General features: G+C 38.8%; 1 protein-coding gene across 1 annotated transcript in view; it reads left to right on the top strand.

The window, feature by feature from the left end:
- Gbe1 (1,4-alpha-glucan branching enzyme 1) overlaps window positions 1-27,232 on the top strand; it is a 262,662-nt gene that overhangs the window by 217,957 nt on the left and 17,473 nt on the right. The window contains 2 exon segments of the mRNA NM_001100502.1: window positions 15,348-15,532; window positions 17,086-17,216. Of these exon segments, the coding sequence (NP_001093972.1) occupies window positions 15,348-15,532; window positions 17,086-17,216 (316 nt within the window).

Consider the following 27,232-nt stretch of genomic DNA (forward strand, 5'->3'; position numbering starts at 1 on the left):
GAAAAGCAGGTAAAAGTGACATGGTATATTTCTCATCGAAGACTAGTGAAGGATTATCTGGGTTCCTTGGGAGACAGAGTAATTTTTCTTTTTCATTCCTAACAAAGTGAGAAAACGTTTCTCCATCAGAATGTATTTTCCTGTGAAGTCTGAGACAATTAAAGTGATTTGAATCTCAATTTGATAATATCAATTTGACAAGGAGGGGTTGATTTTAACATGTCATTTCTTTCAGCTCCTAGCCAAATCTGTGCACTAAGCATGGGCATAGTGGCTACATGGGATTAAGTAGGTAAAGAAGAGTGAGGTATTTATTGTCTTAGAATGTGAACAGTGATAAACAACTTTGAACTTGAGCATAGAAACAAAGGCTAGTTCATGGGGAGTTATGGAATGGTTGCACAGCAAGTCAGCATAGAAAAATGGACTGGTTAGATAAGTTACTTGATTAAAACCCTGAAAGATGAATTCAAAGAGTAGTCATCTCAAACTAGGCATTGCTGCAAGAGATTTTACCATCAGGATAATTTTAAATTTGGTTAAAACTGTATATATCTAAGTTCTTTCCTTACATCAGTGATAGGACATATCCTACCACCCTAGATGAGTTATATACTCACTTCATTTTAGACATCCATAAATATTATGAAGAAAAGATTCTGTTTTCCTGGACCATGCAATTACCAGCAACTATTTATTTCTTGACTCGAGTGAGAGGGAGATTTTTATAGTTTTATGCTATCTAAGGTATCTTGTACAAGCTGGACTACGTTGCTTAAAAGACTTCCATTGCACATTTATATCCAAAATAACCAGATCTTGGAGTACTTCTTGTCTATGCATGTAAGAGTTCTATTTCTAAATGTACCAAAAAAATGTCCTGTAGCTGTTGCAAAGCTTTGCTATGTGGTTTGCATGTGAAATGTCCCCATCGAATGTATGTGCTGCACTACCTGACCCCAGCTGGGAGTGCTGGTTCTGATAGCTTTTAGGAAAACCAGTAGGGGATAGGGCCGTAGTGGAGGAAGTGGGTTTCGTGGACAGTCTCCTGAATCCTGTCTGAGTTCCTTTTATTCTTGGAAATGTACAAGGCATACCTAGTTCCAGTACCACAGAGAACAGCTGGGCCTACCACAGTCAACAACATAAGATACTTAGAACCTGATTTGCTTCCAGTAGGTATTTTGTTAGGTTGTTGAAAAAAAAATTACATTGTCTTTAATTTGAATGGTAAAATGTATTGTTCTTTAAAGAATTCAGTAGTAGAGCAAAAATCCTAACTTGTTTTTTGTAAACACAATTTATATAAGTCACGTTTCTTAAAGTAGGTTGTACCCATAGAAACCATAAATACAAAATGCAAAAGTGAAATAATTGTAACTTTTAAAAGTATGAGCAGCACTATTGTAATGCCTGTGATACAATTATTTTCTGTCCTTCAAAATGCATTTAGCAGATTATATCTAACTATTAACTTAAAAGCGTATACGTGCAATCTTAAAATATAAGTCCACTTCAGATTTTCCTAGGCAAATGTATTGGCTTTGACATGTAGCCCAGGAATATCTTTTCAACTTTATTTGTGCATCATTTACCTAGCACTATTTTACACGGTTTTAGTAAAGCCCACTGCAGTGGCTCAGTGGGTAAACCTGCTTCTCCACAAGCTGGACAACGTGAACTCATTACAAAGAACCCACAGCAGTCAGAGAGCCAAAACTGAAGTCGTCCTCTGCCCTGCACAGGAGAGCTGTGGGACAGCCATTCCTGCACTCACATGCACAGACACAGCACTAATCTTATGATGTTTTTAACAGTGCCCATGTGACAATTGTTCGAGTTTATGAACATACTGGAAATCGCTGTCGGTTACGGGGATTGACTGAGCTTCTTCCATGATCAAATTGCAAGATGAGAAAATAAAGTTTATGATCTTTTAAAAAAGTGTTCATAGTCTGCACAAAGATTTTAAGAAGTTCCCAGAGTCATGGGTTAAAATTTCACAGTATTTAGAAGGCACAGGGTGACTTATCATGAGCTCACCTCCCCCAGTTACTTTGTTGGTTCTCCCTCTCACTGGATGACTCAGCCTATGTGACAGTTCCTCCAATCAACCGACCACATAGAATCCTTGGTTTTCTCCAACATATTATCTATAGATTTATAAAAATAGCACTTCTGTCACTTAAGAGATAATTTACTGCAATTAACTTTACATTCTGTATTTTTACCCTTTTACTTTATTGTAGAATCGCTGTATACTTCATGATTAAGGATCAGCTGGTTTTATGACTAACTATAGATTTTAAAATTTAGATGTAGTGGACAAACTTCATGGTTACCCACTGGAAAAAAATCATTTATCCCTCGAATATCTTAAAAATCAGTGCATTGACTTTGTAAAGGCATAACATAGGATAAATCTGAAGGTTTCTTGAAGCTTATTATGTAAGAGAATGAGTTGGTCTCCTCTATCTTTCCCAAACCCCATGTTGGTCCTCTTCCCCTTCCTCCTAAGTATGTGCTCCCCTACTTTAAAAAGGCCAAGTAAATGTCAAGAAGATAAATAAGAATACTTGAATCTATTCTTCTGTCTGTATAATCAGGATGTCCCCATTGTGGACGCTAAGAGTTCACGAATTCTCAAACAAGGATTTCCTGGGAGCTGCTTCAGAGAGCTGGATGTTGTGTTTCTACAGAGATATAAGCAGTGACCCTTTTTCAAATGCTACATGATGTGCACAGCTAATTCTAACACATGAATTTATTTATGGTTTCCTAAACCATGCCATAGTGATTCAGGCTCAGTAGAAGTAACAGAACTCTCCAGGAAGACAGCATTTTACACTTGGGTGGAGGAGGGTACTTTCTTCAGACATCCTTAACATGTAAACATATGGAATTTATATGTAATAGTACAATTTCATGGAGTGGAAATAATGAGCTGAAAATGTCTGGAACTACACATGGATTTGGGGGATCCCAAAAGGACGTGTAATGAATAAGAAAGTATAAAGCCCCTACATTGCTCTTACTTACCATCTTGTCCTTTTCTCAGATTGGGTGTTACATTCTGTGTACAAAAGTCTGCTACAAGAATAACTGTTCAGCTTTTAAGCTTAGTGGCTGGGTAGATTTCTTTTAGCATGGCCTAGACTTTTGTCCTTGTCTTCTTATTCTGTGTGCAGATGTGAACTATTAGATGAAATAAGAACTTTATCTTCATATTTTGCATTGTTTGCTTTTAGGTTCTGAGGGTAGAGTTGATTTTCCTATGGTACTGAAAGCTGGGATACACCAGGTCATAGGAACTGTGTGGAGATAGAACACAGTGGTAGATTGAGTGGTCAACAGAGGAAGGCCAAGAGAGTATATCGGGCCAATGGTGGAGGAAGAAGGCCAAACCCCATGTGTGAGAAACCTACTGCACATACTGTTATCACCCTGATCACTTCATGAAGGCCCACTTCCGACTTTGAGAACACTTCTAATGAATGAACATTTCGTTGTGTGTCATAAATATTCTATTGAAAATAGTTCTAAAGTAGCTGAAAGTTAAATAATACAGGTTTTAATACTTTGAAAGTTAAAAACAAGTTTGAAATGAATACTAGCCTACTTCCAACTTAATTATTTTATTCTGTTTGCTTTCTTCTTTTTCTCTTGTCAATATAAGCTACCATTGACTAAATGAGGCCCAGGATTGCCTGAGGAGATATAACATCAAAGGGAACGCACTGAAGACAAAGATTTTTTTATTGTAATTTAGAAGGGATAATTATGACTATTGCATATTTTATAGTATGCCACACTTGGTAATGCTGCTCTTTTCTTACCTGGGCCACCATATTTTTTAAATAACACACAGCCTTTTCTTTGAATTTGATGGAGATAATAAAGGTATTTTTTAAGGCATAATTTAATGAAACAACAAATGTATTTACTCTCGATGCAGTTAAAGGATGCACTATGAGCAGTAAGCTAGAATCGATTCTTTTCACTTCATATGTTTTAATTGATAATTATGTGTTTCAATTATTATGAAAATTACAAACAGAAACTGGGAAACTAATCTTAGAAACTACCAGAGATACTATAATCTCTTTTGAGAATGCACACTTTTCTGATCCTTAGAACTTGTTAATATTTATCTGTGTCCCCTCCGTTGGGTCTTCTTCATTATGTAGTTAAAGGTGTCAGAACCAACTGTCTGTTCTCTGTTCGCCTCTCTAACTTTTGAAAGTTTCCTTCTGCTCATCTACATGTCAGACATTTTACTTCCTAAGGTTGTACTGCTTGCTAACCTCTGCAGCCTGTCCATGAACCCCTTGGTCTCGCTGATTACACCCCATCTTCTTCTTTTTACTTACTTTGTTTCTTAGCTATGGCTGCCTAGTCTCCTTTTCCTCCTTTTCTGGCTTCTCTCACACTGTACCTGTTTCATCAGAACCATCAGCCTCTTTTGTGACTACCTTACTCTCCCCTTTGGAGAAAGTTCACTTATTTTAGATTTTGATCATTTCTTTAAAGTACTTCCCAAGTCAATATTTCAAAGTGTAACCTTGATTTATAAATCGTCAATATAAGCTTTATAACTTCCTACCTGACCTTCTTACCTGGATACTGAAGTGACTACATAGCGATTGGTTCCAGAACTGACATCTTTTCCTTTAAGGATATTGGTGCTCCTTTAGGGTTGCTAGAATCCAGCTATCAAAGATGAAGTTCTCCAGCAGGCATTTGACCTCTGATGTCTACCCCTAACTCTCCCTTCTAATACTTAAAGTGAGGGTGTCATCCTGTAGCTAAGTCTGATATTAACCTTAACCTCACTGTGTAGACCAAGCTGGCTGCAAGCAACAATCCCCTTGCCTCTGCCTTCTGAGTTCAGATACTAGGCAGGGTCCTTACCTTCCTAGATGTATTGGCTCTGACACACTAACTCTTATTCATCGTTGGTAAAGAGTGGATCACTGTGTCTGCTGTACTAGAAGGCAATTGTATGAATTACAGTATTGAGTAAGTGATAAATTTGGGATAACTCTTTATGCTTAAGAAAACAAAAACAAAAACTAGTTACCAGGTTGTCGTGGCTGGTGCCACACTGGTCCCAGCACTCGGGAGTCAGAAGTAGGTGAATCTTTTGTGTTCAAAGTCAGCCTGAGTTCCTGGACAGGCAGGGCTTCACAGAGAAACCATGTCTCAAAATGCCAACCAACCAACCAACAAAGAAAATCTTCAATCCATTATAGTACCTATAGCACTAACAACGACAACAACAACAAAAATCATACAGCCTGAACTTATTAGAATTTTATTGAGTATGAAATTTATTATTTTTATATCTATATTTAACTCCCATACTGTATACTTGATTTTTCCTTTTTTAAATTTGTAGACAAATTTTCGAGACTACACCAGTAATGTTAGAAATGTATTAAACAGCATAAAATTGTACAGTAGAATTGGCAGTAAATAAGTTCTTTCTTAGTGTCTTGTCACTCTACTAATGATATGATAAAACACCTGGTTCAAAGCAAGTTACAGAAGGGTCTCACAGTCCCAGGAGCTTAGGATCAGGGCAGGTGTGTGGAACTAGCATCAAGCAGGGACAAAAGCTGAGAGCTCATATCTTGGACTGTAAGCAGAAAATAGGAAGGACATTGGGAATAACATGAGTCTTTGAAACCTAAAAGCCTGCCTTTTGTGACAACTTTCTCAAGCAACACTATACCTTCTAATACTTCCCAAGTGGCTACCAACTAGGGACCATTATTAAAGTGCTTGGGACCTATGGAGGACATCTCATTGAAGACATCACACTTAGTGTTCCTACCCTGCCCTCCCACTAATCACATAAGGGGTCAATTTTAATGGATCTCAGAAATAATATTAAGTTATTTATGTATATATTGCTTAATGATAGTCTAGAATGTCTGCCAATTTATGAATATTTAGCTACTCATGAGTCTTGACATCTGTCACTTGGAATGTTAAAAGTTCCTTTCTACTCCCAAACACATGATACATTTAATGATCCTTTGTAAAGTTTTGAGAAGTTTGGAGGAAACTTTGAGTAAAATGTTCATTTTTTTCCAGAAATACATTCATATTTCAGTCTCTGAAGGACCCCAGATAGCTACTGTAATGTGGTGCAATTCTGGAGGCTGATTTCTTCTTTTTAGTTCAATTAATTAGTCTCTTGGATATTTCCTTACTCTTTAAGCATTCTACTACATTTATTTCTGAATATATTTCTTTACGTTGTTTAAATTTTAACATCGATTTTTACATAAAATAAATGTTAGTTATAGTTAATATTAATTCTGATTCATGATCCTTATCATATTTCCCTTCAAATTTTCCTCTTCATAATGAGAAGAGTAAGAGTATATTTAGATGTGTCTCTAAGCAGTATGTGGTCAGTTCAATGATATGAGTTCTCATGAATTCACATCCATGGATCCCAGACACAAAGCCGAGATACAGTCCTGTTTACATCATCAGGTCTAAGTTTCCAAACATCCATGGGCTCAGGGGGAAAGAAAAGGAATGGGGGGTTCTCCTTGGAAGATTCAATTCCACATTCCCACCATTAGACTGGAAACCACACTACAGGCTAGGGAAAGTACCTCTTTGTCAAGAAAGTAATTTTTCAAACTAGAAAAAGGAAATTAAGTCTCTCTAAGTGAAAAGGAACTGTATCTCCATCACAGGAGATGATATCTAACCCGAGTGATGAACATAGAACAAAAATCTAGGCAGTATGATTAGCAATCACAAGTCAAAGAACTGGGGGCAGATACAGAAGGAGGTTCCTGGGTCAGGATCTGGTTGGTTAATGGGCACTGGTCCTGTGTACTAGGAGTTAAAGAAGAATTGACAAGTAAGAAATCCCAGTTATTCAAATAGAAGTGAGAGATACATTTGAAGGAAATGGTTGGACAGTGGCAAAGCCAAACCCACCACCAAGCAAAGTACTCATTATAGGAGCTGTTTTCTCATTGACAGCTTCTCTCTTTTATAATGTTGTCCCTTGTGGAAATACATTATTGGAGATTTTATGGTTTTCTCAAATGGAGAATAGTGCTATTTCTTTCTGTTCATGCTGTGTTCACCTCTCAGGGAGACTTATGTATGATTTATGTATGATGATTTCAATGCAATTATCTTGAAAATATTAAGAGTGTTTATGTTGTTTTCAGTCTAGCATCTTAATAGCCTTCAAGCCTGGTTGATAGATCATATTTTGTTAAAAATCTCACGAGAATTTTGTCAAGGGCAATGTCTAAAGTAAGGACCTTCTTCCTAAGGGAAGAGGAGTCGCGTTGCTCACAGATGTCCTGCTGCTTTCGAACTTTCTTATTTCTGTTGGCATTGCTAACCCAAAATGAAGCAAGAGCTGATATGCAAGTCCCCAACCAACACTGATCAGGAGCATGCACTGGACAGTAGAAATGTCAAAGAATGGCACACCCCTGCAGGTCAATCGATTACGTCATGTGGTATAAAATATTATATATGACACATGCACTGGACAGTAGAAATGTCAAAGAATGGCACACCCCTGCAGGTCAATCGATTATGTCATGTGGTATAAAATATTATATATGACACAGGAAAGTCTGTATTAGAATTACTGCCCACTGATGAAAGGCCATGGAAGAGGACAGTCCAGCCAAGCTTGAGCAGGAAAAATCCTAACATTCTTTGAGAAGCACTCTTCTACCTTGAAGTGAAATGAGTATTCAAAGAAATAGGTATTGGTTTTGAAAGAAATGTTTTCTTTCCAGCCTTCCCCACCCTCTCCAGTATTTTACCACTTCCTTTTGTATGGCATTGCTTAACACTGCAAGATTAGATGACTGGGGATTTCCATTGCTGTATATGACAACGTGTTCACAAAGATGTAATGGCGATGCAGTGGTAGCATTTCATCCCGGATATGCACAGCATAACTCCACTAGTAATCCTCTGAGTCTAAACTTAAAATGGTAGTAACCACAAAACACAGTCTTCCCACATCCCTGAGCGTGTGTGTGAGAGTGTGTGTGTATCTTTCAGTCAAGCATTTTGCCTTCATTTTATGATTCTCCTTTTCCTACTATTCCGTGCCACCTAAGAGTAGGTAGAATCGTTTAGTAGATGCCTTATTGCAAGATACTTAAAGCCCTTTCTTCCAAGACAGCCATTTGGGAATGCTTTCCTGAGGTACTTTCTGCTCACCTGCCAACGTTCTGAATTCAGCAAAGGGTATCGTAGTGTCCTCTTCTCCCACCACTTTGTTATTCTTTGCATGGTTTATTGTTTTCCAGTGGTATTATGATTCATACAATATAAAATAAACTTAAAATATGTCAGAGGATTCCTTTCCAATCGCTACCAATCTTTGTATTAAAAAGAAAACAATGGAGTGGGAGCATCTCTATAGAAGCAAGGAGAGGGGGGAATGTAAACATAAAATATCCAATAAAAATAAATAAATATTTTTAAAAAACTCAATGGCTATTTAAATGATTGCTTTAGTAAAGGAAAAACAACGAAAACTAAAACAAACCAAACCCAAATAAATGATAAATCAATCAAATGGCAGTGTGAGCCAAAGGGAGGCAGTGAGGCCTTGTGCAGGATTTTGACAAAGACATACTGAGTGAGGGGACCTGTGTACCTGCTTGTGTGTAAAGCATGAGGTACAGCCCCCAGGACTGCCAAACCAAAGCAAATAGAAGGTTTTTGGAGACTAACCAGCCGTAACATATACTATTAACAGCAACAGCCCCAGAGCAGGCAAAGTGCAGAGGAAGGACAGGGCAGTAATCCATATGCTTTATTTACAGCTCTTGTCCCCTAATCTTTCCTAGCACTTGCACACTCATGGGAGCTTTACGTGTCTATTGTTTGAAACACATACTGGGGGTGGAATACAGTGAATGGAACGCAGACATCAAAGTCGAATGCTAGCCCACGTGCTTTATGCCTGAATGGCTTCAGAAGGTCCCATTAATTACCTTTCTGAAATATTTGTAAAGAAAATATTTGTAAATGGAATGGATTTTGTATTGAATAACTTTTGTTAGCCTTAAAGTAACTGCCGCTGTAACACATGCATATGTTGGAGGCCCTTGGGAAGTTTTAACTGCTTTTATTTAATATCTTTTAATTATCATAGATCTCATGTATTAGAATTGTTTTCCATTTGGTGAGTAAAACAGCATTACTGTATAGTAACCCTTCACTGTTAATAGTTCTGCAGTGTAGCATTTTGAAAACTCCTTGCTTGCAGGCATGGCTGTGCTCGTTCTACTGTAGCGATACATAATACAAAGTTAATCTGATTTTGTACTTACGAGCACTGGTTGTGAGGTATTCTTGTTTTTGTTTTTTGTTTTGTTTTGTTTTAATCATTTTCTTGGTTTAAATTTCAAATGATATCCCCCTTCCTGGTTTCTCCTCCACAATCCCCCCTCCCCTCCCCCTCCTGCTTCTATGAGGGAGCTCCTCTACCCACTCATCCACTCCTTCCTCACCACTCTAATATCCCCTTATACTGGGGCATGGAGCCTCCACAGGACCAAAGGCCTCCCCTCTCATTGATGCCAGATAAGGCCAACCTCTGCTACATATGTATCTGGAGCCATGGGTCCCTCCATGTGTACTCTGTGGTTGGTGGTTTAGTCCCTGGGAGCTCTGGGGAAATCTAGTTGATTGATATCGTTGTTCTTATGGGGTTGCAACCCTTCAGCTCCTTTAGTCCTTCCCCTAGCTCTTCCATTGAGGTCCTCAGGCTCAGTCTGATGGTTGTCTGTGAGTAACTGCATCTGTATCGGTCAGGTGCTGCTATGTTTTTGTTTTCTGTTGGTTAGTTCATTGTATTTTGACAAACTTCGTTCTCAGACATTTAACCTAAGTGTTTACTTTGTCTACTGGCATCTGCCTAACTCATAGGTTTGACCAAGTCCAAAAATAATTTTGAATTGGTAATAGTGTAACAAATGCCTACAGCCCATTTTACAATCCCTTCTGGACTTTTTGTGCATAATTGATCAGGGGTATGAGAGCATCAGCCAGTGCAGAAGAACAGAATGGAACCACCTTGCTACTACACACCTAGCATTCAGCACTACACCACAGGCTCTTGATCCCACTCTGCTAATGGAAATGAATGAATACTCCATCCTTAGACAGTGTAAGGGGAATCGCCCAGCATTTGTTCCAGATGCCCACCCTCTTTTTAGGTGGACAAAGAGCTAGAATGTATTATCTGTTGTGCACAGCATTTTAGTTTTATAGTCACCATTACAATTTTTGTGGATACTAAGTAGGGCACTAGTCTTCTTTTTATTTTAATAAAGTAAAATAGAAGGCATGTGATTTATGACTGCCATTGGGAGTCACCCTTGTCCGGTATGTATTTAAGTCCTTGTAGGAATATCTTGAATGAAGAAATAGAAAATTCAGCATGGCTATGTCTCTTGATTCACTCTTCAGTAATGTGGGTGTATTCTCAGATATATTCATTGGTATCTGCTGTTGTTAATCAATTATTCTCATCCATGAGACTTTACTCAACTTGGATGCCCACTGTAGTGCTTGCATGGTGGGCATCCTTACTGGTGGGATATCCCTTTCCCTGAGCTCAGCTTTCAGTTTCCTAGTTCCACTGGCTTAGCTTCCGTCCCTCTGGACTTCAGCTTCCTATTCCAAGTCTTCCTCTTCTGCCCAGGAAATCAAGTTTCTTCATTCCTGCCTTATTATATCCTCTTCCGTCTCTGATTTATGTATCCATTCCTCTGTTTCTCTATGCTTTTCCTGGGCCTAGACCACAGAGACTTGGGTCCCTGCTTAAGAAAGGTAATTTCCTACAATTCTGAGAGTGCTTCTGAGGACTGCCTTCCTCTGTAAGACGTAATGCTGAACAGTCTTCCTTTTCCTCCCAATATGCAAACCAGCCTCTCTCCACCGAATCCCTGCTCACGGTAGGGTGTCTGCTATTCTCTCCCACTGTTTTTGTTATAGTTATCATTGATCCTTTACATCTTTTTGACCAGCCACTTTGTCTTTCCTACTCCTTAGCTTCTAGGCCTAAGAGAGAGATGGCGTTGGTGCATGCTACATGTGCTTACAAACAGTATTGAATAGATAAGCATCAATTAGAGTCGTGCACATGGCCAGCGCAGAGCTAAAAGGAACCATTGGCTGTAGGAAGCACACATGAGCGTACAGCTCTCTGTCCAGGAAGGAGGGTAGGAATTGCAAGTCTATTTTTTTACAAAGGGAACTGTCAGCGCCCAGTTTGGAAAACTTTTATCCTGTATTTTTTCCCTTTGTAAAGAACCCACTCATTACAGGCCAGAAGTATAAAGTAGTTTAAAATAGAAGGCTCTTTTAAAAGATAGTTTTCAGTAGAGTTAAGCAAAGAAGTAGAAAGAATTTTTCCCCTCATTAGGACTGTGTATTATTTTCATATGTACATAAACTGGGGAACAACAAAGAATTGTGTATTGGAGGGGGATATATATATATATCCTAGAGCACTGAGGCCACTGTAGACGTTAATTAATTCCTAGGTAAAATTAGTATGCATTGCAGTTTAGAAAAACAAAATACACACGCCTGCTAATCAAAATGTTCAGCTAACAGAACTGGGGCTTTTCATTAGTTATATTGTCTTGAATTCCATCACTCTACCAGCTGGCTTCTTGTCAATTTATAGCTTAGACCTTTACATCAAACAGAAAAAAAAAATTAATCACAGGGAAAGGAATCCCAATAGGAATTTTGTGCTTAGAGGTTTTTCACAATTAACCAGACATGAATGGGAACGTGTACCAAGGAAACAGAAAAGAAGAGAAAGAACTTTGTTGAATTTTCTAGAATCATTAACTGTAGCAGCATTAGTCACCTGCTTGCCTATTTTGTTCTAAAGTTGTTTCGCCAAATATGTCAGTCATCTCTTTTCTCAAAACACTCAAGTCTGGTGCGCCGTTGAACTCAGTGAATCATGACATGAACTGCGATTTTTTTTTAACAAATTGTCCCCAGTGAGAACTCAAAAATTGTTCTCTTGCCTTCATTTTGAATTTGGTAACATCCTGTGTGCTATACTACGGATCATAATCATAACTTAACGAGCTGAAAGATGCTTTGATGGTGACTGCCTGGTTACTTGTAATGCGTGTTTGGACTAAAAGTACTGTTCTCAAGTGTCGCAGTCATTGCCTCTGGGTCCCACAGTAATTTCAAATGTGACTTTCCTAAGCCTCTTATCTGTTGAAGGAACCAGCCAGCAGTTTTAAAAAATGTTTCTGTCTTATTTTCTTTTTCTCGTGTTGCTTAGAAAAATTTTCCATGTGTCCCATATTCCTAATTCCCAAGATTCAAATAGAATCTTTCTTTTTCAAATACATTGAAGGCTAAAATGCCTAGAAAGTATGGAGAAAACATTTCCACTGAAGAACGGTGTATATAGGACTGCACCTGAGGTGTATTGCTTAGGAGACCGGGCGTCCCCAGCACCTACTGAGCCCAGGTTCTGACTACCTGTGGAACTGAACAGGGCGTGACCACATGCCACATGACGCCCAGACACAGCATCCTTGTGCGGTTTAGGGTAGCATTTTCCATTGAGTAAACTTCAAATGCTTATTAAGACCATGCTGTTCCCAGCCCGTAGAATTGTCTATTCTAAAATAAATTCACCACCTTCTTGGCCATCACAAAAAACACATTTATGTTCCTCATCATTTTTAATATACACCAGCCCCTCATTATCAGGTCATTTCGATGTTCATATTTCACTGTACTGTCTCGAGCAGTGCCATATTTCCTAAATAATTTGTAGACCACAACTGAGGAAAACATTTTTTTTACCTTCCTGTAATGATAGTATTTTTCTTCATTAAGGCTGTGAGCTGGGACTCCTAACAGGCACTTTGCAGGTTTGGCAGGGCAGCCTAAGAATGCTTTGCTGCTCTTCCAAGGTCACCTTCAGAGCCTCCACATAATTTACTTCCATTTATTTTGCACTTGTGTCTATGACTTTGAACCAAATAAAAAAAGAAGTATGAAATTTCATGTTGGGTTTGTCTGCATCAAACTTCATTTGCTGCAGGTCGGCACATTTACAACTGTGATGACATCCAAACCCACCCTGTGGAGTACGTTGTGTGTCAAGTCACTGATACAGGTTTCTCTAAAAATGTTTTTGTTCTGGCTGTTGCTGCTCTTCCTGTTGTACAGCTTTCTGATGGTTGCAGTTGTTTGTTTGTTTGTTTGTTTGTTTGTTTTAAAGCCTCTTCGGGGAAGATTTTCCAGAAGATCTGAATCAGTAGGACTCTACCTGTGGGTCTCAAGCCTTTAGTGGTTGAATGACTTTTACTCAGAGGTCACATATCAGATATCTTGCATATCGGATGTTTCGATTTTGACTCATAACAGTAGCAAAATTACTGTTATGACATAGCAACAAAAACGACTTTATGTTTGGGGATCACCACAACATGAGAACTATATTAAACGGTTGCTGCATTAGGAAGGTTGACAACCAGATATAATTCTAATTGAGATCAATATGTGATTACTTAATCAGAGTTTTATCATGTCACCACATTTTTAAAAAGGGCTCTATTTTTCTTTATTTGAAATTTGATTCCATGTTCTGTATTAAATAAGTATGCTTATTGGTTTATTAGTTTGTATTTTAAATAAGCAAATTTATGTCTGATAACATACAATAAATAAAAGTTACAACGGATAAGACAATTTTAATTTGAATCATGATCCTAAATATTTGACTGGGATTTTAATTTAATAACCCAATGTGTCTAGTCAGGCCTCTCATGTAGCTTGGATATGGGACCATTCGCTGGAGCTCGAGTCCACACCCTTGAAGAAGAACTTGTTCTCCCTCACTGAGAGCCATCCCCTTTCTGTAGCTCCGCTGTAGGGTGAAGGCCCCTCCAGTCCAGCTTACTATTTTGATCTCGAACAGGCTTTGACTTTGAGTGCAGTACCCCAGCCCTGTCTGTAATACAGTGTTTCTCCCCAGGTATTTTAATTTTTCTCTCCTGTCTTCTGAGATGATCCTTGAGCCTTGGTGGGAGGTGAGGTGTGGATGTCCCCTTGTGTCTGTGTATTCAACTGATACGCATTCTTCCCGAAGAAGGATTCTGAGTGTACCAAAAGGGGGCCTCTTGTCTATATGAGCATCTTAGAGTTGGCTCATAAGGACAGAAACATATCTTTCCTCTGGTATTCTATGAACACAGCATGTGAAGTATTTTCATTTAGAGGAAAATAATACAATTTTGCAGAATTACTTTTATTACTCTAAACCTATAATGTTCAATGTAAACTGCACAATTTCTTAACCAAGTTCACTATGCAAAGCAATTCCCTGATAGATCATTTTAAATCGCATTTGTCTTCTGACTCTCATCACTATAGGAAGAAATAATGTTTAAATTAATTCTTATCCATGTGTCACAGTTGTACACCCACACGCACCAAATTATAGATACATGTGTAAAGTGACCAGGAAACTTGAGAAAAGAATACGTACAAAAATTTACAACATGTGTGCCGACTGTAGTGTGGTAGAATGATCTTCATGCTTTAGTCAGCTGAAGCTGAACCACGGGGTTTCAGAGTCGGAATGTGATGCTTCTTGGTTTTGTTACTGCTGCTGCTGCTGCTGTTGTTGTTGTTGTTGGTTGTGGTGGTGATGGTGGTGGTGGTGGTGGTGGTGGTGGTGGTGGTGGTGGTGGTGGTATTTGTGGTAATGGTGGTAGTACTGATAGTGGTACTGGTGCTGGTGGTAGTGGTGGTGGTGGTATGGTGTGGTGTGTGTGTGTGTGTGTGTTGTGTGTGTGTGTGTGTAATGCATGTGAGTATATAGGTGTATGTGCATACAAATGGAGGCAGGAGGAGCACATCTGTGTCCTCCTCTATTGTTCTCAACCTTACTTCCTTGAGTCATGCTTATCACTCAAGCAGTAGCACTCTGATTTGGCTACATTGGCAGGCCAGTATACTTTAATTATCTGCCCATTTCCCGTCTGTGATGCCAGGGTTATAACACATGCAGCCATGCCTGAGGTTTAGAGAATTGAGCTCACATACCCATGATTGCACGGCAAGTGCTCTTCCTCCCTGAGACTCTCCCCAGGCTTGGTAAGTTCTGTTTGTAGAGTAGATGCCTCCATTGTTTAGAGAGGCCTCTCTAATGAGTTACACTCTAGATTTAGTTTTAAATAAGTTTGGAAGTATGGACTCATAGTGTTCTACTAGTGAGAGATGTTCCTGTTTCTATTCTGCATTTGAGAAATGTTTTATTTGTTTTCATACAGGGAATGAGTTTGGGCATCCTGAATGGTTGGACTTCCCAAGGAAGGGAAATAATGAGAGTTACCATTATGCCAGAAGGCAGTTTAACTTAACCGATGACGACCTTCTTCGTTATAAGTTCCTGAATAACTTTGACAGAGATATGAACAGACTGGAAGAAACATGTGGTTGGCTCTCGGCTCCGCAGGTAAGATCTTCACTCTAATGTGATGTTTCAGTCACCAGGGCCGGGCGTGCTCGGAATGGCAACTGGTTTACATCTGCATGCAGACCTTCTACGCGGCACTCCATTAGTCAAGTGTGTAGTGCCCTGTAATGTACTGTAGGTTGTCAAAACATGTCACAGGATTCTCCCCAGTAGATAATGGAAGTCTTAGGCGTATAGCCGGCCCTGCTTACTTTCCTGTTTAGTTGGTTGTTGTTGTTTAAATTTAGTAATTTTCATTTCAATTGGTTAAAAATAAATGCCAGACACTCTGCATGAAACCCATTTTGGAAATTGCTGTGGAAACATCTTAATTGTTTTGACTGGTTTTCCTTTGTGTAAATAATTATGCTGTCGAAGAGAAACTACGTTGACAACATGGAGGGTTTTATTTATTTTTTTTTAAATTCCAGTTTCCCCTTCTTTACCAGTCTCTAACTTGTCATTTCAATAGATGCCATTATACCTGCATGTTGCTTGGTATTTTGCGTAAGTCTGAATTCTCCTCTGTTATTAAAGTCCCAGTTTTCCATAATTTGAGAAAAATGTAATTAACAGGTGCAAATTTTACATGGGCCTTTTCCCCCTCCTTGCAAAAATTAGCATATTGTAGGTATGTGCTAGTTCAAATCCGTTTACTTCCTGCTGGTCCTGTTTGAAATTACTGTCGATAAATTTGTTCTTTGGCACCTATGGTTCGTTTAGTGACTGAACAAAGGTATTTGTATATTCAGTGTGACAGGCTACATGATGTGTATGCTTTAATCATGTTTATTAGCCACGCCATTTCCAGATACAAAGGGCCACAGGATGCTTCTTTTCAGTAGGAACAAAGTATTTGCTCTGTAGCCATAGCTCTCACTGCTAACTTGCTATGGCATGCTGCTGGTCAACATGGCACTAAATCCACAGTTCTAGACTTAGGTGAGAGTGAGCAGAAGATGCAAGGGCTTTCAAAGACAGCTAGCAACAAGGATCCAGGTCTGTGCAAATGTAATTTACTTTTTAGACCTTTTCATATTATTAAGAAATATTCCGCAGTGGACTTTACCTTGTGATGGACAGTCTGCAGAGTTATGTAAAAAAAAAGTATGATTTTTAGAATAACAACAATTTCAAAACTGGATGTAATGCTATAGTGACTTTGAAAAAATAATTGTATTTACTTTACTTCACTAATCTGGTTGCTAAAACAAACTCTTCTGGAAAATGCATTTTATCCTTATGTCTGATATACACAAACACTATGTCCTACAAATGCTATGTTTGCTACTCCAAAGTAACCCACAGCACTGACTGGATCCTCTGTTTGTGCTCTCGGGGTAGAACATGAACAGTGGAGTTTTTATATTCTTGAAGCTGCTTTTAATATTGTTTGTCGAAACTGTAACATTCAAAAACCGTAGAGCTGAGAGATTTCCTTTCGGCGTAATAATGAGCAATGCATATTAAGAATGACAAGAGAAGCCTGACGGAAACCGTTTGCTTGCAGTAGCATCTCAGAGTGACGTGAATGTAATGTGATATCGTTGCAGGCCTACGTGAGTGAAAAGCACGAAGGCAATAAGACAATCACCTTTGAGAGAGCAGGACTTCTTTTTATTTTCAACTTCCACCCAAGCAAGAGCTATACGGACTACCGAGTCGGGACAGCCATGCCAGGGAAATATCCTTTTCTCTGCCAGTGAATATGCCTGTTATAATGTAATATTTCCTAATATAAGCATATGGGAAAAGACCAAATACCACTTTGAACTCAGCCTCCTCACCTGAAAAGTGAGGGACTTGTGGTAACTAACTTTGCCTAGCATATTTGGGCTAAATAATTCATGATCTTTGCTTAGTCTCTGAAATTGAGATTCTGAAAATTTTTGAATTTTTGAATTTTGAAAATTTGAAATTTTTGTTCTAATAAGCAATTAATTAGCACTTCATTTTTCTATATAAAAACCTTCATAGTTGCAGCTAATAAGCATCTCTCTCGTGTGTGTGTGTGTGTGTGTGTGTGTATTTTAGATGTTTTTGTTATTTGTGGTTGCTGGGATTTGAACTCAGGACCTCTGGAAGAAGAGTCAGTGCTCTTAACCATCTCTTCAGCCTTGATAATCATCTCTTTACCCTACTTCTCTGTCTAGGGAGGATATAATTCAATGCCCCATCTTCTTTCAGTGTCTCTTCTAAAATTTAGGGCATGACTCACATTTTAGATCCTAATTGTCAGCGAGGCAGGAGGAGAGCAATGAGCAAGAGACAGAACAAGGAGAATATTTCCGATGCTGTCTCCTAATTTATATTCACAGCTATCATGGCTTCTGCTTCAGTCCTTTCTGATACCTTTGCTATACTGCCCAACCCTCACTGGAGCAGAGATATATAAAACAAAAGTGTGATAGGACAGATATTTATTTATATCAATAAATGGGAGAGAAGCAAAAGTGTTCGTGGGAAAACAAGACAAGGACAGGGTAAAACAGCGGAGGAAAGAATGAGAGGCCTACACCCAGGGCATTAGGAAGAAGAAGAAAGTAAAATAAGGAAGGCCAGCCCAGTGGTTGGAGCATAGACCATCCTTAGATAATAGGCAGTCCTAAAGAGTAATTGAAGAATGGTGACCACAATAGAAGTACTAAGAGGTAAAGCTAACAGCACCATCCACATCATGCAATAGAAGATTGTTTTAAAGCCATATTAATTAGTTTAAGCATTTTTCTTGACATTTTTATGACACATTGTCAAAGGCTTCTGAACTAGGAATTTACTTGATAAGAATGTATGTACTATGGCAAGTTGTCATGCTTGAGTCTCAATGGAGAGAGAGATTTCCAGTTCCGGTGTTAATCATGGGCTATTGCAGAATACCTTAAGTATAACTAGGGCATGAACTAAGGTGCCGGAAACAGAATAAAAAACGGTACATGGAGCTCATTCTGAAGCAGAATGGACTCTGTGACTGTTTGTAAGGGGAATTTTAAAGTTTCATGTTTTTGAGTTTTTATCTTAACATGATTTACATAATAAATATTTATCATATTCTTTCCCCTCCTTTAATTCACTCCAGATCTTCCTACCACCTAACTTGATGTTCTCTCTCTCATCTCCTCTTTCTCTTTAAAAAACAAGACAAAACAAAACAAAATGCCCAAAGAGATAACCTATAAACAAGAAAACTAATAAGACAAAAATAATAAAAGAAACAAATAAACAAAACCTCACAAAATACTATCAAGTCCACTTTTTTTGTTGGGTAACTTCCCCTGGGCATGAGTCCTGCCCTAGACATTGACTTCTATAACAGGTGACAATGCACTGGAGGGGACTGATTTTTCCTTTCCTAGCAGGTAACAATTGAAAATACCTCTGTAGCTAAGGGTGGGACTTTGTGTCTAGTTTACCCTCTCAATGCAGAGTGGTGGTAGTGGTCTTTTGTGAACTTGTGCAGGACTTCTGTGTTCTGTTACAGCCTCTGTGAGTTTTCAGTCCTTCTTGATTAGAAGATACTATTTCCTTAGAGCTATCTACCATTTCTGGAACTCAGAATCTTCTGTGCTTTGAGAAGAGGAGTTTGATAAGACATCTCATGTAGCGCTCCATGAACATTTAGGGCTTACTGCTCCAAAGTTTCTCAGTCTCTGCATATTGTTCGTTGTGCATTCCTGTACTAAGTTCCAACTACTGCAATAAACTTTTCTGATGATTCTTGAACAATACTCAGTTGATTGGTAAAGCAATATCTCAGTATGCGTCAATTCATCACCATGTTCCTTTAGCAGAACAAGCCTTAGTCCTCTTGTCTATCTAGTCTCAGGTTATTGCTTACTATAGAAGTGTCAGGTAAGAGTTTTATCTCATCCGGTGAGCTTTATAGACAATAAATCCTGGTTGTCTACTTCATAACACTTGTGCCACCATTGCACCAGTTTATTTTGCAGGCAGAATGCTATGGTGGTCACAGAGTTCGAAGCTAGGTGATACCCATGGTTACTTTTCTCCTCCAGTAGCACACAAAGTATTCTTCAGCAACATGAACTAGTCAGTTTTACTTTTAAAAAGTAAATTTTATCTCCATCCAAACTAAGGCATCAGCCTGACTCTGATCATCTGAAGCTGTCAGATTTAGCAGCTTAGTTTTACAAATGTGGACAGGCACGAGTGGGGCCAGGTGCCACACCTGTTACGTTACCATGCTGACTGATGATGTTTGATGAATGGAGTTATAGTGTCATAGTCTCTACGAACAGCAACCACATCATACATTCTCCCATTGTACTCTCTCATTCAATGAAAGATTTTCTTCAGATGCCCCAGTGTAATATCTTATCTCTTAAGCTTTATTTAGAAAATAATTTTAACTCAAAATTCTAAATGTGACATTGACCACGAAACCATACAGTGGGTATTAGTGTTTGCCTTCTAACCTTTTGAAAGAGATGGTAAAGGAATTCTTCAGTGGGTGCTTCTCTGTATTTGTAACTTTTAGTTACCTGGGGTGCTTTTTGTCTCAGATGTTTGCTTTTCATTAAGATCATCCTTTCTAGCTCTTTCTGAACTCTAGCTGTCAGATTCAATTTACCTATTCTGGCCTAAACTCTTCTCCAAGCAGACTGATTCAAACTGTCTTCTCTCATCTTCTGACTGTGTTGCTGTGCTTAACCTCAAACTACCTCTGACAATATGTTCTAATCTTCTGGATTCTTCTAAGACGGCTTCGATTGTCTCTGTTGAACTCATGAACAAACTCAATTCTTTTCACTGCACTCACTGCAGTGACTCCCAACTGACTGACCAGAACTCAGAGATCTGCATCATTCTGTTGCCATAGTGCTGGGATTAAAAGCATGCACCACCATTTTTGGACCTAAGCTTTTCTTTTTCGAAACTTGCTCTATACAAGACTGGCCTTGAACTCAGATATCTGCTTGCCTCTGTCTCTTGGAACTAAAGGCATGTCTGTATTTCAGCTGGGTCACACAGATGTAGACAGTCTTTGGTATGATCCCTTGTCAGAGTAGCCATGTTCCTGGATTAAAATTCCTCCACAGTTCTCCACTGCTAATCTGTTAAGATTCTGCCAAGTTCCTTAAGCACAGAGAGATTTCTTCTTCAAATTTCTTATTGTTCCAAGCTTAATGTTCTCTTTATAATCCATCACATTTTGCAAATCTCATTTGATTTTGACCTTTCCTCACTTTTACTTACTCACCTTTAAACTGTTACAACATGCTTTTAGATATAGAAAGTATGAATAAATTAAGATTCTGTTATTACATTTCTGTCTTTACCAAAATGGTCTATGATAATTGGTTTTTCTACATGTAAATTGAATCTGTAAAGATTCTTCAGTGTCAAGACTGGATGTATTCATCAAGTAAAGAAACTTCAGATTCTGAATTCCTGATCCCATTTCTGGAAAAGTCACTTGAATTTATTCTGTCACTACAAAGTACCAATATGTTATAGGTAACATGTTTGAATTCTCCAGCACTGTCAATGTTTAAACTTGTATGTCTTGCATATTATGTAGCAAGGCATCAACCTGGCTCAATCTTTGGAGAATTCACTGTGGGTTCTTCCCAGGAAGCTGTAAATGGAGCTATTTGAGAGATAATGCCAGGAGCAAGCGAGGAGAAAACTTTAAGTATGCTTTTAGCTATTTTTCACAATAATACAAGATTTGGAAAATTGGGAAGTAAGTCTTATTTGTATCAATAAGATTTTCAATGTGATCTTTATAGTTATTATGAAAGGATGAACACTTCTTCTATCTAGAAGAATAACAAAAACATCAGCAAAAGCCTTTGCTTATGCATGCACACTGGTTGTCACTTTTACACTTAATGTCCAGTGTTCCAATAATTAGGGTTCCTCAATAGAGTGAGTAGCAGTGTTGTGATGTAAAGCTGAGACCTAAGTATGCGCGGTAAACAGGCACGTTTCACATTTCATGCTTAGAAAGGGAGGATATATTTTCCCCAGTGTGTGATATTTTTCTTGTGATTTCACTTTGTTCATCTACAAAGAGGAAAAATCAATTCCCTTTGTATTTTCTGTATCCCTGTTTCATTTCTTCACCTAGAATATTATCAAGTGAGTATCAAATCAAAATTAAAACTTGTGAGCTCCGAAGGAAAACCTGTTCTTTCTAATCTATAACTTAAATGGGGGTGGGGGGACACTTTCTAAGTAATATGAGAGAAAGTTGTATATTGTGGTACATCTTCCAAGAGCCTACTGATTTTTTAAGTATTTAGCCGTATGTCCCTGTGTACCTTGTGAAAGAAATTGCATTGGCTGCATGTAGCAGACCAGTAAAGAAGCCTGTGAGGACCTGAGGGTTTTCCTCTGGCTGTGCTGGTAAAACCAAGCAATATGTTTAACCACGGAGGCCATGCTTGTCTAGTTGTCTCATGGTGCATATGGTGCATATATTTTTATTTTTATGTTTTCCACATGTGTTTGGATACGATAGCAATGGTGAGATTGGTGATGATTATTGATTTCTATAATATTAAAAATTACATTCCTACATTTCTGGAGAAAACAAGTTGTATTAGAAAACTGAACCAATAAAGAGTGACATACTACATGCTTTCCCAGTCCTCTCCTTTCCCAACTCACGATCAACTCCAGCATTTTCTTGTTGTTTTGTTTTCTGTTTGTTTGTTTTTTTATCTTTATTTATAGTTCAGAATTTATCCCCTTTCTGGTCTACCTTCTCGCTGTTTCACATCCCATACCCCCAACCCGGTCTCCACCAGGATGTCCCCACTCTTCCACCCCTCACCCCACTAGACCTCTCTACTCCCTGGGGCCTCCAGTCTCTTGAGGGTTGGGTGCATCTTCTCTGACTGAACCCAGACCCAGCAGTCCTCTGCTGTATATGTTTTGGGGATCACACATCAGCTGGTTATGCTGCCTGATTGGTGGCCCAGTGCCTGAGAGATCTTGGGGTCCAGGTTAGTTGAGACTGCTGGTCTTTCTATGGGGACACCCTCCTCCTCAGCTTCTTCTAGCTTATCCCTAATTCAACCAAAGGGGTCAGCAGCTTTGTCCATTGGTTGGTGTAAGTATCTGCATCTGTCTCTTTCAGCTGCTTGTTGGGTCTTTCAGAGGGCAGTCATGATAGGTCCCTTTTCCTGAGTACCCCATAGTCTCAATAAGAGTGTCAGGCCTTGGGGCCTCCCCTTGAGCTGGATCCCACTCTGGGCCTGTTGCCGGACCTCCTGTCCCTCAGGCTCCTCTCCATTTCCATCCCTTCAGTTCTTTCAGATAGGAATAATTATGGGTCATAGTTTTTGACTGTGGGATGACAACCCCATCCCTTACTTGATGCCCTGTCTTCTTACTGGAAGTGGGTCCTACAAGTTCCCTCTTCCCACTGTAGGGCATTTCACCTAAGGTCTTGAAGTCTTGAGAGTCTCTTATCTTCCAGGTCTCTGGTACATTCTGGAGCTCACCCCCATCCCCACCTTCTATCTTCCAAGGTTGCCTGTTTCCATTCTTTCTGCTGGCCCTCAGAACTTCAGTCCTGTTCCCCCACCTAATACCTGGTCATGTTCCCCTCTTCCCCTCTATATTCTTTCCAAGGACTTCTTCCTTTTTCTTTGTGTTTACATAAAGTAACAAAACATTTTTAAAAGTAAAATATAGGAATTCAGGTCATTTTCCATTACTGTTCTGTACTCTGCAGTAGAATAGATGCACCATGGTTGTATATTTCAACCCCTCTACTACATCCAAGTCTATTGTATAATAGCGCATGCCAACTTTGAACCTCAAAGATTGTTTTAAGGCATATCGCCTGCTAATGAATATCATACTGAAAGCATAACCACCAGAACAGTCACAGGGTTTTAAGTCAGTATGCTGCTAGGGTGGAGGTAGTCATGATTCTGTCATAGCATCCCCCTATCCAAATGGCATTCCAACTGTTCAAGGTCAGATGCTGAAGGGAGCCGTCACAGTCGTGGCTCCTGAGGCGTATATGAGCACAAATCAAAATTGTTACAGCTAAGAGAACAGATGAGTAAATACTTGAGTTTTACCTGAGATCTTAGAAATATTTTTATTAAACTGCTGCAATATGTACCTTTCAAAGTGTAAATTCAGAGTATGACATTTGCAACCAGTATATCCCTTTTCTAATGAGCAAATAAGGTCATTTGGATGGCTGACCGGAATGTGACTGCTAAGGGCTGTGCTGCTTGATTTAGAGAAGCTTTTGAAGTGTGGTTATGTAACACTGTGATATAGAACCAGGACTTCGTGAAACAAGTAAAAGCGAAGGAGTTAATTTAGGATTACCTACACGCTGCATTGCATTAAGACGATACAGAATATGTAAAGAATAATTTCTAAAGAAATAGAGTTTAGATTTTTGTTTTACAGATTATAAATGTTTGGGTAAAATGCAAAACATCCAGACAAGGATTCCTGCTGAAACGCATGACAGTGACTAAGAACATATGCACACATCTTTCCTCTTGTGTAGCTGTATATCACCTTATCTTGCTTTTTATATGAGCAGGAGAGCATAAGCAAACAGAAATTTACTATTTAATGCAGTTCTTTCTCATCTTTAGTTTTAAATACATGCTCACAGCTTGAGTTGACCACATTCCCTTATTCAGTCTTTAGATAACAATATTACTTTTAAATTTTTCTTAGGGGTCTAAGTGTTTTTTGCTAAACACTTTTTAACAGTCCTGACACAAACTAATGCAACATTTTTAGGCTGGCTTAATATATATTCATGTGACTATAGGCAGTAATGAATAAGCATGACTTAATGGGTAAATACATTTTTTTAAATTGTGGTTTGGTGTGATAATAGGGGAGTGAGGGGTTGCTTTGTTCTGAATATTTACTGCAGTGCTGTGATATGCTCAAGAACTGTTCTCTGATGGGTCTCTAATGCACTGAATATCACCTGGCCATACAGATGCATACACAAGAGCTCCATCTAGATTCCTATGCTCAACTTCATGCTTTTCTGTATGAAAATTAGTTTAGAAATATAATATCCTTTAAAAGCAATACATATTTATTCTTGTTATACTATCAGTGATTTAGGGAGGTGCTTGTCACCAACTTCTAAAAGGGAGGCTCACAGAGAGAACAAACTACTCTTAGGAATCATCTACATACCCCACAGTACATAACCAACAGAAAATGCACTCTGATGTCCCCAAGGCACGTGTAACTGTTACAGCCTCCAGATGTGTGGTTTGTTAACTTAGTTATTAATAAATCTGATCTCTATGCTAGAAGAGCGTCTCATATATGAGTGTCTAAGAGGTTCTGGTCTATATCTGCCCTGTTTGGATTAAGAAAAATTGATTTTCTTGTCAGTATGTTCATTACCAAAGCACCTACTCGTTCTGGTGTGATGTTTAAAAACCAATGTTCTGAGGAGGTCCTGGGAGTAGTGAACTTATTGTATTATGTTGTATTTATTAGAATATTTGGATTCACTAGTAGTCTTCCTCACTATGGACTGAATTCTTTATTTCCATACCCGATTCCCCAGTTTATTAACACATAACAATTCCTCTCCCTTCCTTTACAGAACTATAACTGAATCTTGTCTGCTCTCTCCCAAGCCCCTTTTTATTCCTTTGCTATTTTTACAGTTTTGCTTCTAATCGCATGCCTTCCTCTATACTGTAGCATCATATTGTGGACTTTCTTTCCCTTCCCCAACTTCTTTATGAAATAGCCCCTTCTACCCAAGTCTGTCCTCGTTAATTCTCTTCTTTGCCATCCTTGCCCCGAAGAAATCATAGATCCTCATAGATTCAACAGTTCACACTATGATGGGATTCCCTCTGCTCTACTAGCCCACATCTGTACAGATGACTGGTGATGGAGGAATGTTAAGGAATTTTGGGAAGCATGGACTGTGATTTTCAGACATAGAACTCAAACATGACCTTTGCAGCTTATTCAAATTAAATAGAACTTACCTTGGTGAAGAAGTCTCTGTGCTTATTTTAAATTAGTGTCAGACGTTAAATTTCCATAACACTTCCTAGAGCTCCATTTACATTGGCCCACTCAACCCTCACATTGTGTCGGTAAGGCTGGTCAGGCCCGCTGTTCTTATCCTTAATCTACATATGAGGATCAGAAAGATTCATAACTTTCTAAAGGTCAAAGTCTTGGTAAGTGAATATATGAAATTTAATGGAGTTTCTCTATTTCAGCACAGTTTTGTATTTGGATAACAAATCATCTTTTTGTTGCCTTACAGAAATGCAGTTACTGTACATAGAGTGTGGCTCACTAATTAGAATGATAATATTGTGTTCTCCAACCCTCTTTGTAAAAGTTAATGGTTCCTCTGACTAAATTCTCTTTGGGGCGGGGGAGTTGGAAGCTGGCTGTCTTAAGTTATCCTAGTTTGCAACGTTTAGTATGACATTTCAGCATGAAGGGGAAGTGTTTCCCACTTTATTGGAGTATCACTGATAAATTAATGTTGTATATATTTTAAGTATGCAAAATGCTATTTTAATACACAAATATATGGTAAACAGTTGCTTCAGTCAGCTGACATAGACTTGACCTTGCACAGTTACCTGCTGCATGTCCATGTGCCTGTGTGAGGGGAGCGCCTCTAATGAAGACCCATGGTTGGTTTACTCTCAACTCTCCTTACTAAGTGGAGTCCTCATGCTGTGCCTTAGGCCTCTGGAGTTTGTTGACCAAAAGCCTTGCATTTTTCCTGTTTCCCGCTTGCCCTGCAGCCCACAGCAATCCCTGTTTGTCTTTCTTAGGAATTGAGCTCTTTAGCTTCTCTATGTAAATGATATCATGTAGTGTTTGCTCTGCTGTGGCTGGCTCCTTTCCCTTCCCATGATAGCTCCTGGGAATACGTTACTGCAAAGAGTTTCCTTATGTCAAACACTCCATTAGAGATAAACGCCGTGTCTTTTATCCATTCCATTTCGGACACTGAAGTTGTTTCATGTTCTTAGCTATTGTGAACAGTTCTGCATGGGTTCTTGGCATCTACATATTCTTCAAACTGTTGAATTAATTTACTTTGGCTATATACCTAAAAGTGAGATTGTAAAATTGTGGCTTTGAGTCATATTTACATTTTCCACATTAGATATAAAAACTTGTAGCCACAGCACTTTGCTCCAAATCCTTGCCAATGGTTATCACTGGACTCTTTCGGTGATAGCATTTCGATGACGTGTGTGCTACTGCACCACTGTTGCTTACCGTTACCCGAATCGTGATGTTGAACACATTTAGTTTCATTCTTTTCAAAAAGGGCACCCAGCTTCCCCACCACAGATGACTGGGGATAAATTCTTCTCTACTGGGTACTCTTGGCACACTGTCAATGATTGATAAATTATGTGATTTGGTCCCCAGGCTTTCTGGTCTGGCTCTTTGGATTATATATCTGTTTTTATGCCATTAACATGCTGTAATAATATCACTACAATTTTATAATGAGCTTTGAAACCGGAGAGTTTAATGGCTTCAATTTTGTTCTTTCTCAGGTTGATGTAGTCTATTCCAGATATACTGTGGTTTCATATACGTGTTAAGATTTTTTTTTTTATATTTATATGGATAATGTCAAAGGACAATTGATAGGGATTGCTTGGTAGCTGTTAATGGCTTGTGGGAGTGTTAGTTCTAATTCCTGGAAATAGGCTATCTCTC

The sequence above is a fragment of the Rattus norvegicus genome, chromosome 11 (genome assembly GCF_021556685.1).
Source record: "Rattus norvegicus strain SHRSP/BbbUtx chromosome 11, alternate assembly SHRSP_T2T, whole genome shotgun sequence".
In the NCBI taxonomy this organism is placed as follows: domain Eukaryota; kingdom Metazoa; phylum Chordata; class Mammalia; order Rodentia; family Muridae; genus Rattus; species Rattus norvegicus.